A 14285-nucleotide genomic window follows, 5' to 3' on the forward strand; every position below is an offset into this window, starting at 1 on the left:
AACTTCCTTCCCCAGTGCACCTCCTCCCCAACACAATGGACCCCTGCTCTATTTATCTGCAACAGTTCAGAAAAGTTTCCCTATCCCTAGCCAAAACCATGTCCGTATCCTGTTTCTTATATGCTGCCTAAGCAATGGCATCTCCCCACTCACCAACCATAAAAATCCCATTTCTGGATCCCACACCTCCTTCCACAATGACCTTCACCTTTTCACATTCCACTGGTCACTTCCCTCACAAACCTTGTTCTACATAAACACGTTTCCACAGCACAGGCATCACAAACCACCTCCACTCCCTCCGCAAATTACTGCTACTGTGCAATTCCCACTACCTACACCTTATCACTGAAATTGAAATCCTGACACTCCAGCACCTAGTAGAACGTTCCGTACACCAACTCCACAAGTTATCCAGCCTGTTGTAATCCTACTCCCACCTTGTGGCACCACTATCCAACCCCAACCCTACTCTCAATGCTCCTCCTCGTCAACCCCTCATAGCAGGCAGACCGTGCCTAGCTGATCTTCTCAACCTTCCACATCCTCCAAAAACCCCTACCAGCATTCCCTGAAATCCAGAACCAAAACAATCCCAGAAGACTTTTGTTAACCTCTCTGCCAGAATCCTCAGCTCCACAAAAGTTTCAGTCCTGTCTAAAGGCCTCATATTCAGCCCTACTCCCAGATTTAAACAGGCTGGGCTTGTGAAAGACCTACTCTCATTCTCCCACTCTTTACCATAGAAGCACTTCTTTGCCACCAACCCCTCCAACCGAAACCAGTCCAATCTTAACGTCAAATGCTGCCTGTCCCAGTTATACCACCATCCAACCATGACCCTCCCACACTGCTGCGTAACCATCCCCTAGTCACCTTCCAGAAATTGCTAACTTCCAACCTGTCCTTCCCAAGTCCCTCACTAAGAACAACCACCTTTCAGCGGATCGTGACCTAATCATCCTCCTGGCAGATAAAGGTTCCACCGCTGTTGGGATGAATTGTAGTGACTACCTGGCAGAGGGCATCTGCCAGCTGTCTGACACCTCCACTTATAAGCTCTGCCAAAGAGATCCCATCTCTCCAACATAACCTCCAATCCCTGCTGAAATCCTTAGGCTCTTCGCAGAACCTCTCCCCTGAATCCATTGCCTACACATCCCAGCAACAGCCTGTGTACCCACCTTCTCCATGCTCCCCAAAATACACAAACGTGGCCTGGTTACAGTGCCCTCACCAAAAGAAACTTGACCCATGTTGACCAACACCTACAACCAATTGTAGAAAACATAGCCTCCCACATTAAAGATACCAATCACTTCCTGCACTGGCTCTCCATCATCTCCACACTCTTGCCTCCTGGGTCCCTACTCATCACTGTAGATGCAACCTCCTTATACACCAGCAACCCGCATGCCCATGGCCTTGCCGTGCTTGAACACTACCTCTCCCAATGCCCTGCAGATTCTACACCCACCACTTCATTCCTCGTTCCTAACCGACTACATCCTAACCCATAACTGCTTCACCCTTGAAGGGAAAGATACAAACAAATTTGTGGCACAGCCATGGGCACCCACAATGCACCCTCCTATGCCAAGCTCTTCACGGGCCACCTAGAGGAAACATTCCTAGCCTCTCCAAACCCCTAGTCTGGTTCAGGTTTATTGACGACATCTTTATAATCTGGACCCAAGGCCAGGACACCTTACCTCATTCCTCCACAATCTCGACACCTTCTCTCCCATCCACTTCACCTGGTCCTCCTCTACCCATTGTGCCACCTTCCTAGATGTTGGTCTCCTCCTCTCAGATGGCTCCATCCACACCTCAGTCCACATCAGACCAACCAATCACCAACAGTACCTGCACTTCGACAGCTGCCACCCTTTCCACACCAAAAAATCTCTCCCATACAGGTTGGCCACCCTTGGCAGACACATCTGCACTGATAACTCCCTCGCCCGTATGCTGAAGGCCCTGCAAAGGCCTTCGCAGACATGCAATACCCTCAAGATCTAGTACACAAACAGATCCCTTGTGCCGTATCCTCACACACACCTGATCCTCACATCCAACCCAAGAACCACCCACAAAGAAGTGTCCCCCCTTGTCACCCAGTACCATCCGGCTGGACTGGAACAACTGAACCACGTCCTTCATCAGGGCTTTGATTATCTATCATCATGGCCTAAAGTGAGGGACATCCTCCCCTCCTAAAGTGATGTTGCACAACCTACCCAACCTCCACAACATGCTAGTCCATCCCTATGCCACTCCCACCTCCAGTCCCCTGCCACAGGGATCATACCCTTGTGGAAGATCCAGATACAAGACCTGCCTTATCCATCCGCCCTACACCTCCTATTGCAGTCCCTTCACAGGCTTATCTTACCTCATTAGAGGCTGGGCCACCTGTGAAAGCAGCAGTGCTATATACCAGCTCTGATATAACCACTGCACAGCGTTTTACATTGGTATGACAACCAACCAGCTGTCAGCCAGAATGAACAGCAACCATCAGACTGTTGCTGAAAGGAAGGTGGACCACCCAGGGCACAACATGCAATAGAGCACAACATACGAGATTTCAGTAGCGGCTTTGTAGTCCATGTCGTCTGAACCCTCCCCACTACCATCAGCTTATCTGAGCTGTGCAGATGGCAACTATCCTTACAGCACATCCTTTGTCCCGTAACCTCTCTGGCCTAAATCTAATGTAACTCACTGCCCCCCTCCCAACCCCACTAAATACAGCTTGGTGTGTGTGTGTGTGTGTGTGTGTGTGTGTGTGTGTGTGTGTGTGTGCGTGCGCGCGCGCGCGCGCTCCTGCCTCAATGTCTCTTCCTGTTGCACCTCAATATCTAGTGGTCTCACCTTTAGATGAAAACCAAATTTTTGCTACTTGTTAACCCCTTTGTCATAGAGAAAGGTGTGGATGGCATCGCCGGCCCTGTAAAGCCGTGCTAGTCTCCGCAGTGGTACTCAGCTTTTGGAAATTGATAGTGCTCTCTAGGCCCAGAAACTACTCAAGGCCCAAATCCTCCACGAATAAAAGTGGAGGCTCACAGGACACTTAACTCATCCCACAGTGTTATCTACACCCAGCTGTTGGATGGTTTGACGGAGGACAATTATCTATCGGATCAGAGCATTACTGCTGTTCATCGAGTTATGAAAAAGGAAGCTGCCGATGTGGTGCCCACTTGCACATTGTTCCTGACTTTTGATCAGTTAATGCTTCCTACCAAGGTAAAGGCAGGCTATGAAGTCATCTCTGTGCGCCCTTACGTTATAAATGCCACCAGTTCAATCGTACCAGCACGTCATGTAAAAACGCAGCCAAATGTGTCACTTATAGCAGGGATGCACATGAGGGCACCTGTCCTCCTCCTTGGCCCCCCACTGTGTTAATTGTCCGGGAGACCATGCTGCTTCTTCTCGTTCTTGTCCCATCTATCAAGATGAGCGATCTGTTCAGGAGATAAGGGGGAAGGAGAAGTTACCTTTTCCTGTTGCCCGGAAACTGTTGACGAGCCGTTAACCGACTGTCCCTTCCTATGGAAGCTACAGTACCGTGTTCTTTGCCCTCACCAGCAAAGACGGTTGCAACACAGCCAATGAACCGTCAGTTCAAAAAGGAATATTCCCGGGAAGATTTCTTGCGTACCTTGAGTTCGCAGCCATCTGGCTCTTCTGCCAAAAGCCAAAACAATCATCCAAAGGCAAACGGTCTTCCCCCTCTCCGACTCGTCGGCCCTCTTCGACTCGTCGGTCCTTTTCAACTGACAGACACCGGGGAAGCTCCATTGGTCCCACTGAGTTGCTAGACGAAGATCCTTCACCTGTGGATTCCAGTGGCTGTCCTCCCTCGGTGGCTCACCCTAAGTGGCCGTCGAGGTGTTTCTTCTTCATTCTCTGGTGTTCGTAAATTGTATGGCCCTTTTACAATGGATTATCTGTGGCCTTCGGTCTAACAGGGCAACCTCCAGCTGCTCCAATGATAGCAATGTCCGCTTGTAGTCTGTCACCAAGAAACAAAGCTACCTCATAAAGACCATTTTGCTCTTTCCCATTTTACTTCGCTACGGATGGACCTTCCCCTTACGGCAGGGATCCCTGCTCATGGTGGGATCATGCTGCTTCTACGAAATGATGTTTGTCATCGCCCTATCCCCTTGCACACCCACTTGTAAACAGTAGCTGCCCGTGTTTTCCTTTTCGAATTTACCTTTCCCCTCTGCACCATTTATATCCCTTCGTCTTCTGCTGTCACTAGGGCGGACCTGATGCAGCTTGTTGTTCAGCTTCCTCAACCCGTTGTTTCTCGGTGACACCAATGCCCATCATCCTCTTTGGGCTCGCCTGTCACCTGCCTGAGAGGTTCTCATTTGGCAGATCTTCTTAATCATCTTAATCTTGTGTGCCTTAACACTGGCAAAGCCACATTTCTCTCTGATTCCATGCACGCTTATTCCCACTTAGACCTCTCGATCTGCTCTGCCCAGCTCGCTCGATGTCCCAGAGTGGTGTGCTCTTTTCGATACTTACTTGAGTGACCACTTCCCTTGTGTGACTCGCCTGTACAATCATACCCCCATCACAGCGGCCCACTCATTGGAAATCCTCTCTTGCTGACTGGAGGTTATATTCCTCCTTGGCAGTGTTTGACGAACGGCCGTTTCCCAGCTGTGATGATCATGTCGAGCACCTCGTGGACGTTATTCTCTCAGCTGCCAAACAAATCGTCTAACTCTCGTACTACTACTTCTACCTGTTGGGTCCCAGTCCCTTGGTGGACTGTGGAGTGCGGCAATGTGAATCATGACCGACAATGTGCGCTTCGTGGCTTTCACCCTCATCCTATGTTAACGAACTGCATCCGCTACAGGCAGCTATGTGTGCAGTGCCGTCACACTGTTAAGGAAAGCAAGAAAGCATGCTGGGTTTCCTTCACCAGCTCGTTCAACAGATTTATTCTGCCCCCTCTCATTTGGGGTGGCCTGCGCCGCCTTTCTGGAACTACCGCCCACTCCCTGATTCCTGGTCTGACTGTGGCGGGAAACGTCATAGTTGACCCTGTCAATATTTTCAACGCTTTGGGGTGGTTTCAAGCTCCACCCACTACCATCCTGCCTTCCTTCCTCAGAAACAGGCGGAGGAGGCTCGTGCAATCTCTTTTCTCTTTTTGAATCGAGAATGCTACAATATTCCTTTTACTATGAGGGAACTCGAGCATGCGCTCTCCTGATCTAGGTCTTCTGCTCCTGGACCCGATACAATCCACGTCCTCATGCTGCAGAATCTCCCTTCTGCGGGAAAATGCTTTCTCCTTGATACCTACAACCGTATTTGGACTGACAGTGTATTTCCCATGCTTTGGCGTGAAGCTACTGTTGTTCCCCTATCTAAGCCTGGTAAAGATAAATCTCTTCCTTCCAGCTATCATCAAATTTCGCTTACCAGCAGCGTTTGTAAGGTGATGGAACGCATGATAAATGGTGGATTAGTGTGGTGGCTGGAGTCACACCATCTTCTCACTAATGTCCAGTGTGTGTTCCGAAAGTGCCGCTCAGTGGTTGATCATCTCATCACCCTGTCGACGTTCATCATGAATAATTTTCTGCAGAAGCGACAAACAGTGGCCGGTTTCTTTGATTTGGAGAAAGCCTATGGTACCTGTTGGCGGACAGACATTCAAAGTACTATGCACACACTGTGAACAGTTCAGTGACCGGGTTGTTCTAATCAGAATTGACAGCAGACCAACACCGACAACGATAGTTCAGGTATACATGCCGACGTCGCAAGCTGAAGATGAACAGATTGAGAAAGTGTATGAGGATATTGGAAGGGTAATGCAGTATGTAAAGGGGGCGAAAATCTAATAGTCATGGGCGACTGGAATGCAGTTGTAGGGGAAGGAGTAGAAGAAAAGGTTACAGGAGAATATGGGCTTGGGACAAGGAATGAAAGAGGAGAAAGACTAATTGAGTTCTGTAACAATTTTCAGCTAGTAATAGCGAATACCCTGTTCAAGAATCACAAGAGGAGGAGGTATACTTGGAAAAGGCCGGGAGATACGGGAAGATTTCAATTAGATTACATCATGGTCAGACAGAGATTCCGAAATCAGATACTGGATCGTAAGGTGTACCCAGGAGCAGATATAGACTGAGATCACAATATAGTAGTGATGAAGAGTAGGCTGAAGTTCAAGACATTAGTCAGGAAGAATCAATACGCAAAGAAATGGGATACGGACGTACTAAGGAATTACGAGAAACGTTTGAAGTTCTCTAACGCTATAGATACAGCAATAAGGAATAGCACAGTAGGCAGTACAGTTGAAGAGGAATGGACATCTCTAAAAAAGGGCCATCACAGAAGTTGGTAAGGAAAGCATAGGTGCAAAGAAGGTAGCTGCGAAGAAACCATGGGCAACAGAAGAAATACTTCAGTTGATTGATGAAAGGAGAAAGCACAAACATGTTCCGGGAAAATCAGGAATACAGAAACACAAGTCGCTGAGGAATGAAATAAATAGGAAGTGCAGGGAAGCTAAGACGAAATGGCTGCAGGAAAAATGTGAAGACATCGAAAAAGATATGATTGTCGGAAGGACAGACTCAGCATACAGGAAAGTCAAAACAACCTCTGGTGACATTAAAAGCAACGGTGGTAACATTAAGAGTGCAACGGGAATTCCACTGTTAAATGCAGAGGAGAGAGCAGATAGGTGGAAAGAATACATTGAAAGCCTCTATGAGGGTGAAGATTTGTCTGATGTGATAGAAGAAGAAACAGGAGTCGATTTAGAAGAGATAGGGGATCCAGTATTAGAATCGGAATTTAAAAGAGCTTTGGAGGACTTACGGTCAAATAAGGCAGAAGGAATAGATAACATTCCATCAGAATTTCTAAAATCATTGGGGGAAGTGGCAACAAAATGACTATTCACGTTGGTGTGTAGAATATATGAGTCTGGCGATATACCATCTGACTTTCGGAAAAGCATCATCCACACAATTCCGAAGATGGCAAGAGCTGACAAGTGCGAGAATTATCGCACAATCAGCTTAACAGCTCATGCATTGAAGCTGCTTACAAGAATAATATACAGAAGGATGGAAAAAAAAATTGAGAATGCGCTAGGTGACGATCAGTTTGGTTTTAGGAAAAGAAACGGGACGAGAGAGGCAATTCTGTCATTATGGCGAATAATGGAAGCAAGGCTAAAGAAAAATCAAGACACTTTCATAGGATTTGTCGACCTGGAAAAAGTGTTCGACAATATAAAATGGTGCAAGCTGTTAGAGATTCTGAAAAAAGTAGGGGTAAGCTATAGGGAGAGATGGGTCATATACAATATGTACATCAACCAAGAGGGAATAATAAGAGTGGACTATTAAGAAGGGTGTAACACAAGGCTGTAGCCTTTTGCCCTACTCTTCAATCTGTACATCGAGGAAGCAATGATGGAAATAAAAGAAAGGTTCAGGAGTGGAATTAAAATACAAGGTGAAAGGATATGAATGATACGATTCGCAGATGACATTGCTATCCTGAGTGAAAGTGAAGAAGAATTAAATGATCTGCTGAAGGGAATGAACAGTCTAATGAGTACACAGTAAGGTTTGAGAGTAAATCGGAGAAAGACAAAGGTAATGAGAAGTAGTAGAAATGAGAACAGCGAGAAACTTATCATCAGGATTGATGGTCACGAAGTCAGTGAAGTTAAGGAATTCTGCTACCTAGGCAGTAAAATAACCAATGACGGACGGAGCAAGGAGGACATCAAAAGCAGACTCGCTATGGAAAAAAGGCATTTCTGGCCAAGAGAAGTCTACTAATATCAAATACCGGCCTTAATTTAAGGAAGAAATTTCTGAGGATGTACGTCTGGAGTACAGCATTGTATGGTAGTGAAACATGGACTGTGGGAAAACCGGAACAGAAGAGAATAGAAGCATTTGGGGTGTGGTGCTATAGACGAATGTTGAAAATTAGGTGGACTGATAAGGTAAGGAATGAGGAAGTTCTACGCAGAATCGGAGAGGAAAGGAATATGTGGAAAACACTGTTAAGGAGAAGGGACAGGATGATAGGACATCTGCTAAGACATGAGGGAATGACTTCCATGGTACTAGAGGGAGCTGTAGAGGGCAAAAACTGTAGAGGAAGACAGAGATTGGAATACGTCAAGCAAATAATTGAGGACATAGGTTGCAAGTGCTACTCTGAGATGAAGAGGTTAGCACAGAAATGGAATTCGTGGCGGGCCACATCAAACCAGTCAGTAGACTGATGAAAAAAAAAAATGCACACATGGGGCCTCCATGGTCAGCTTCCCACTTCATCCGGGAATTTTTAGGAGACTGAGTTTGCTAGGTACATGTGGGTTCCTCCTTATCCCACACCTTTTCACAGGAGAGCGGGGTGCCTCAGGTCTCTGTACTGAGTGTTGTCCTCTTCGCCATAGCCTCAACCCCATTATGGACTGCCTTCCATCTGGCATTTCCGGCTCTCTTTTCGTTGACGACTTTGCTGTTTATTGTAGCTCCCAGCGGACGTGTCTCCTGCAACACTGTCTTCAGCATTGTCTGGACCTTCTCTGTTTGTGGAGTGTCACAAATGGTTTCCGCTTCTCTGCTACCAAATCCGTTTGCGTCTTCCACTGTCCTTGCAACTGGGCCAAAATGCTCTCCCATTCGTGGATGCAAAGTAGTTCTCCCCACATGTCGTACCTGGCTGCACGCTGCATCCGGTCCCTGGTCCCTCAATGTCCTTCGTATGTTGAGTGGTACACCTCTTGAGAGCTGACCGGACTGTCCTCCTCCACCTCTATCAATCTCTTGTCAGCTCCAAGTTGGAATATGGACGCATTCTCTACTCCTGTGCACGGCCGTCTATCTTACGCCATCGAAATACAATACACCATTTGGGGATCCGTCTCGCCACTGGTGCCTGCCGTACTAGCCCTGTTGCGAGTCTGTACGTGGAAGCCAGTGGATTACCGCTGTCATACCGGTGCGACATCCTACTCGGTAGGTATGCGTGTCGACTTCCTTCGATGCCAGTCCACCCGACCTTTGACCTTTTTTTTGATGACATTCTTGAGCGCCAGTACGAGATGTACGTTTTTTCTCTGCGGCCTCCCGGCGTCTGCTTTCTTCACCTGCTTCAGCGGCTACAGTTTACACTTCCTGCCGCTTTCTGAATGGGGGAGAGCCCTTCACCACCTTTCCTTCAGACACAGGTTTGTGTTCGTTTTGACCTCAGCTCATTCCCGAAGGAGTCAACTTCCAAGATGACCTATCACTGCAAATTTCTCGAACTTCACTCACAAGATGCCGATAGCATATTTTTGTACACTGGTGGTTCCAAGTCTGCCCAAGGTGTTGGCTGTGCTTTTATCGTCGGGGCTGATAAGTTTCAATACAGACTTCTCGACCAGTGCACAATTTTTACAGCAGAGCTTTTTTCCCCTCCATCAGGCTGTTCACTACATCCATAGGCACCAGCTCACTCGCTGCGTGATCTGCTCTGACTCCCTCAGTTCCGTTCAGAGCCTAGATAATCCAGATCCAGTCCACCCCACCGTTAGACAGATCCAAGACTGCCTCCATTTGTCCCCGGATGGGGGAGCCCAAGTGATGATCATGTGGGTTCCTGGCCGTGTTGGTTTGCCAGGGAATGATGCTGCAGCCAATGCTGCCGTCCATCTCGGTCGGCCTGCCTCTTACTCTGTTCCCTCTCAAGATATTTGTACTTTTCTCTATCGGCATATCATGTCACTTTGGCATGACCATTGGTGCTCCCTTCATGGGAACAAACTCAGAGAAGTCAAACCTCTCCCAACAGCCTGGTCGACTTCCTCCCAGTCGTCTTGCCGTGAGGAAGTAATGTTAGCTTTGTTGCAAATAGGGCACTGCCGCTTCAGTCACCGCCACTTGTTGAGTGGCGACCCTGCACCCAGCTGTCCTTTCTGTAGCCAACTGTTAATGGTCAGACACTTTCTAATCCTCTGCCCCTATTTTAGCCACTTATGTCTCGGGGTCGGGCTGCCGCCTGCTTTACCAGACATTTTAGCAGGTGACGTGCGAGCTGTGGCTCGCGTTTTAAGTTTTTTAAAAAGCAGTAATATGACAAAAGAGATTTGATTTCTACCTGGTGACTCTGGTGCCTTATCGGCATCTTTTAGATACTCTTCCGTAATGTCTTGATGTTTTAGACTTGTTTTTTCTTCCTTTTTGTATTGGACCCCGCAACGGTTTCTTTACCCTCACAGTCCCAGGATTCTATGGGCACTTATGACCTTAGATGTTTTGCACCCTAAAACACCACAAAAAAATCTAAATGTGACACTCACTCTCTCTCTCTCTCTCTCTCTCTCTCTCTCTCTCTCTCTCTCTCTCTCTCTCTCCCCCTCCCTCCCTCCCTCCCTCTCCGAGAGAGAGAGAGAGAGAGAGAGAGAGAGAGAGAGAGAGAGAGAGAGAGAGATATCAGTATGTTGAATATGAACAGAAAGGAAAGATGCTGCTTTGCCCAAGTTTCAGCTCCCCTCCAGAGTGTGCGTGCGTGCGTGCGTGTGTGTGTGTGTGTGTGTGTGAGAGAGAGAGAGAGAGAGAGAGAGAGAGAGAGAGAGAGAGAGAGAGAGAGAGGGGGGGGGGGGGGTGAAGGTATTTTTAGTTTTTTTCCTGTGTGCTCTTCTAAGAGCATTATTTTTTGTTCTACTTTTAAGAGACAATATTTAGACGTGTGTATTAAATCTTACTATGATTATTCTTGAAACCAAAATGTTATGTTTGAGATATTTCATTCACTAACAAAGCATACATTTTTAGATACAGAAAAAAATGGGATACAAGGAATTTCAAATGATTCACATTCTTGAACAAACTGTGTTGTCACAGTAGTAATACTTCCTGAACTACAAATCTTTGAAAAAGATCATGTTAGTGTATAGAAGAAAAATAAGACTTTTAAATGAAGTATGTCAATCCTTAAATGCTGATATGCGGAGTAATATTTTTAGTGCACTTTGTTTCATTTATTGAAATGTCAAATATTTCATTGTGAAAAATGTTTCTATGATTAATAATAATTATAATCAACGTAATGTAAGTTACACTTAATAAGGCTGGGAAAAAGATAAGTTCTGTAAAATGATTTTCACTTTTCCTTTACATACTGTATCCAAATTAGACAAGAAAAAGAATTATGAAGAAAATAATATTTACATTAGTAGATGTAGGAGGAAAAATGGAGATGTTCCGCATTGGTATATTTCACAGAACACTGTGTTTGTGCCAGAAATTTTGTATTGTTTGAAACTATCCATAAATAGACCTGGGTGGTGCCGGGGGGGAGGAGGGGGGGCAGAATCTTAATTGGTTTAGTGTAATGTTTTATAATTTAAATTTTTTACCTCCAGTTATTAATGGAAAATAAATAAATGTGCAAAAATGCGATGCCCTTTGCTGTTAGTCATGTCTGGTTATAATTAACGCTTTTCTCTGTTGCAGACACACCTGATGAGCAAACTGGTGGAGATAGTAGCAAGAGTAATAGTATAACCTCTGAGCATTCAATCCATTCTGTGGGTGTGAGTGCATCTTCGCAAAGCAGTTCAACAAATAGTCTTCCCCCAGCCACAGATGGCAATGATGGCAATTATCCTCCTTCGGTCCGTAGGCACAAGGTGTGCTGTTGCTTGGCATTGCTTGTTCTCATTTTTTATAGTAGTAGTAGTAGTAGTAGTAGTAGTAGTAGTTGTTGTTGTTTTTTATATTTTTTATTTGGTTATTTGTATCTGGACTTCATTCAAATGCTCTTAAAAATTATATAACTGGTACTGGACAGTGGATAATTGTTTGAAACATTTATCTTGCTAGAGGAAAAAAGTGCTTGCTATTTTAGGAAAAACCACCTGTTATTTTGCTGGTGCTAATGAAACACGATATCTTATGTATCCATAATCTCCTCAATTTTATTTATATTCATTTCTGGAATGGAAGATTTTCATTAACTCAAACATGCACGTCATTGTTCATATGGAGAGTACACTGCTCTGCAAAACTTAGGACAAGCTAGACAGGGTAACATAACATACGAACTGCTAAGTGGAAATGAATTAAAAGTGTGGGAGCGTATTACCAGAGGTCTCAGTCAGGCACAGAAAGTTCAATGTCACATGGTGTGAGGTCATTGTGACAATTGCACCAAATAGGGCTGGTCCCACAATACAAGGCCGTTAAAGGAACAGGAAAAAAAACAATGTGTGTCAATCTGCAAGCAGTTATGGTGTAGTATGATGGTGATCTTCATTACAACATGGTCTGGAGACAATATTTGGACGACTTCACATGGGGAAAAGATGCCAGGAAACTGGAAGCACGAAGTAGTGTGGTGTGATGGTGTCTAATATTGCCTTAGCGTAATGGCCTCCAAACCTTCGCACTCATTGGTGACCATTGTTGAGACACCGTGCTCCTTCCTCATATGCATATTTTCAGGGGTGCATTTGTCCCTGACTTCATTTTAGTAGATAAACAATACAGGTGAAGGAGCTTTTGGGACAAGGGGATACACAGGGAATGAACTGGCATGCCGTTCCTCCAAATTAAATCCAACCAAGCATGTGTGTGATACATTGGCGAGACGTTTTGAGCACATTCACTTGCATCAACAAGCATCCAGCAGCTATCAACCGTACTGGTGGAGGAATGGAACACCTTACTACTTGAACTTCCAACCTTGTGATCAGCATTGGAGCAGGTGACAGAGCACACATTTCTGTCCATGGTGATCACACAGCCTATCAGGAACCATGTCCCACCTTTTGTAATGTCAAGGAGACGATTGAAAATTCCAGAGCCTTCAGTGTCATTACTGTTGTTGAAGAAAACTTATTTCTCTTAGGCTCATTGTATTTCTTTCAATTACCCTCTGTACTATACTGTAGTGGTTCTTTCTATGTATGATCCAGTCTTCATAGAGCTGTTACTTGGCAGTGACATATCATGTGTGAAATTTACTTTTGTTTATAAGTTTTGCACACAGTGTCTTTTTAATGGCTTACACACCATTAGTAAGGTAATTTTACCCAAAATAAAGCCAGGCATAAGCACAGTGATTGCAGTGAATGCTCTGTCGACATGTCACAGGAGTTGATTGGAGTAATCAGAAAGTTCAAGTAAACACATGTATATAATATTCAGAGTTGTAACTGTCATCTTCTTAGATTATTCTTGGTTATCATTAATGTGGAATCATCCATGGTGGCGAATATTGCAGTTTAAATCTGTGTCCATAATCTGTTACTTTCAAGAGAAAATAAGTTTTTATCATTTAAACTGGTAAATAGTCTTATTAGTTATGGCAACAGGTCAAAACATGAAATTTGTACTTATTTCAAAGTAACATATATTTACACTAGTCGTCAAGTTCCCCTAAACGGATTAAAGCAATTTCCAGGATAGTTTATTGATAATGACATGTCCAATGTCCTTCCACTAACTGTGTGTGTGTGTGTGTGTGTGTGTGTGTGTGTGTGTGTGTGTGTGTGTGTGTGCGCTCTTTCTAATATCCTTGACATTGACAGGATGGTAACTCTGGTGTCTCGTAGGATGTGGTGGTCGTGAAGCTAGTGTAATAGAGTGCCTCGGGTGATGAAAGCAACAAATTTGTGAAAACTAGTGTGTAAGATATATATTTTTTTGCTGATTAGTGTTATTTACGCTTGGCGTAGTTTAATGTGTTTGAAAAAGGCTTAGCAGCACACCACTTTGAACTCCATTTAAAATTATAATTGGTTATGTTTGGAATACATAGTTCAGCAGAGGACACAAGAAATCAGTTATGTTGAGTTTCAGTATGGGGTCATCATTATTGTTTTGTTGTTACACATATGCAAACATCTAGGGTTGTACCTCTGTGGTTAACAACCATAGTTGTTAATCGGAGCTTGCTCCACCCAAGGTTAACTACCTTTGAAAGTCAACCATGGAAAGATCTTTCAGGAAAAATTTTCCACTGTCCTGTCCAAGAATGCAGGAGTAGCCTACATTGGATTAGGTGGGTAGCCATCTAGAAGGCGTCAGTGAATCGGAGCATTGGCAATCACCCATTCTTATGCCAGTTCATAAGAACAGGATCAAACAGGATCAGATCAACTACATTGCAACTCATAATATTAATTCTCTAATTAAAGCAGCAAAACTAAAGAATTTGACAGATGAATTAGATAAACAGAAAATTTTAGTAGCAGGACTCCGGGAAAT

General features: G+C 44.9%; 1 protein-coding gene across 3 annotated transcripts in view; it reads left to right on the plus strand.

Moving 5' to 3' along the window:
- The window catches only part of LOC126418541 (serine/threonine-protein kinase Tao), a 206268-nt gene that overhangs the window by 72413 nt on the left and 119570 nt on the right, over positions 1-14285 (plus strand). For all 3 annotated transcript variants that reach the window (XM_050085353.1, XM_050085354.1, XM_050085355.1), the window contains one exon: positions 11529-11704. In XM_050085353.1, coding sequence (XP_049941310.1) covers positions 11529-11704 — 176 coding nt within the window. The remainder of the gene's footprint in view (positions 1-11528; positions 11705-14285) is intronic.

Source organism: Schistocerca serialis, chromosome 9 (assembly GCF_023864345.2).
Source record: "Schistocerca serialis cubense isolate TAMUIC-IGC-003099 chromosome 9, iqSchSeri2.2, whole genome shotgun sequence".
Lineage (NCBI taxonomy): Eukaryota > Metazoa > Arthropoda > Insecta > Orthoptera > Acrididae > Schistocerca > Schistocerca serialis.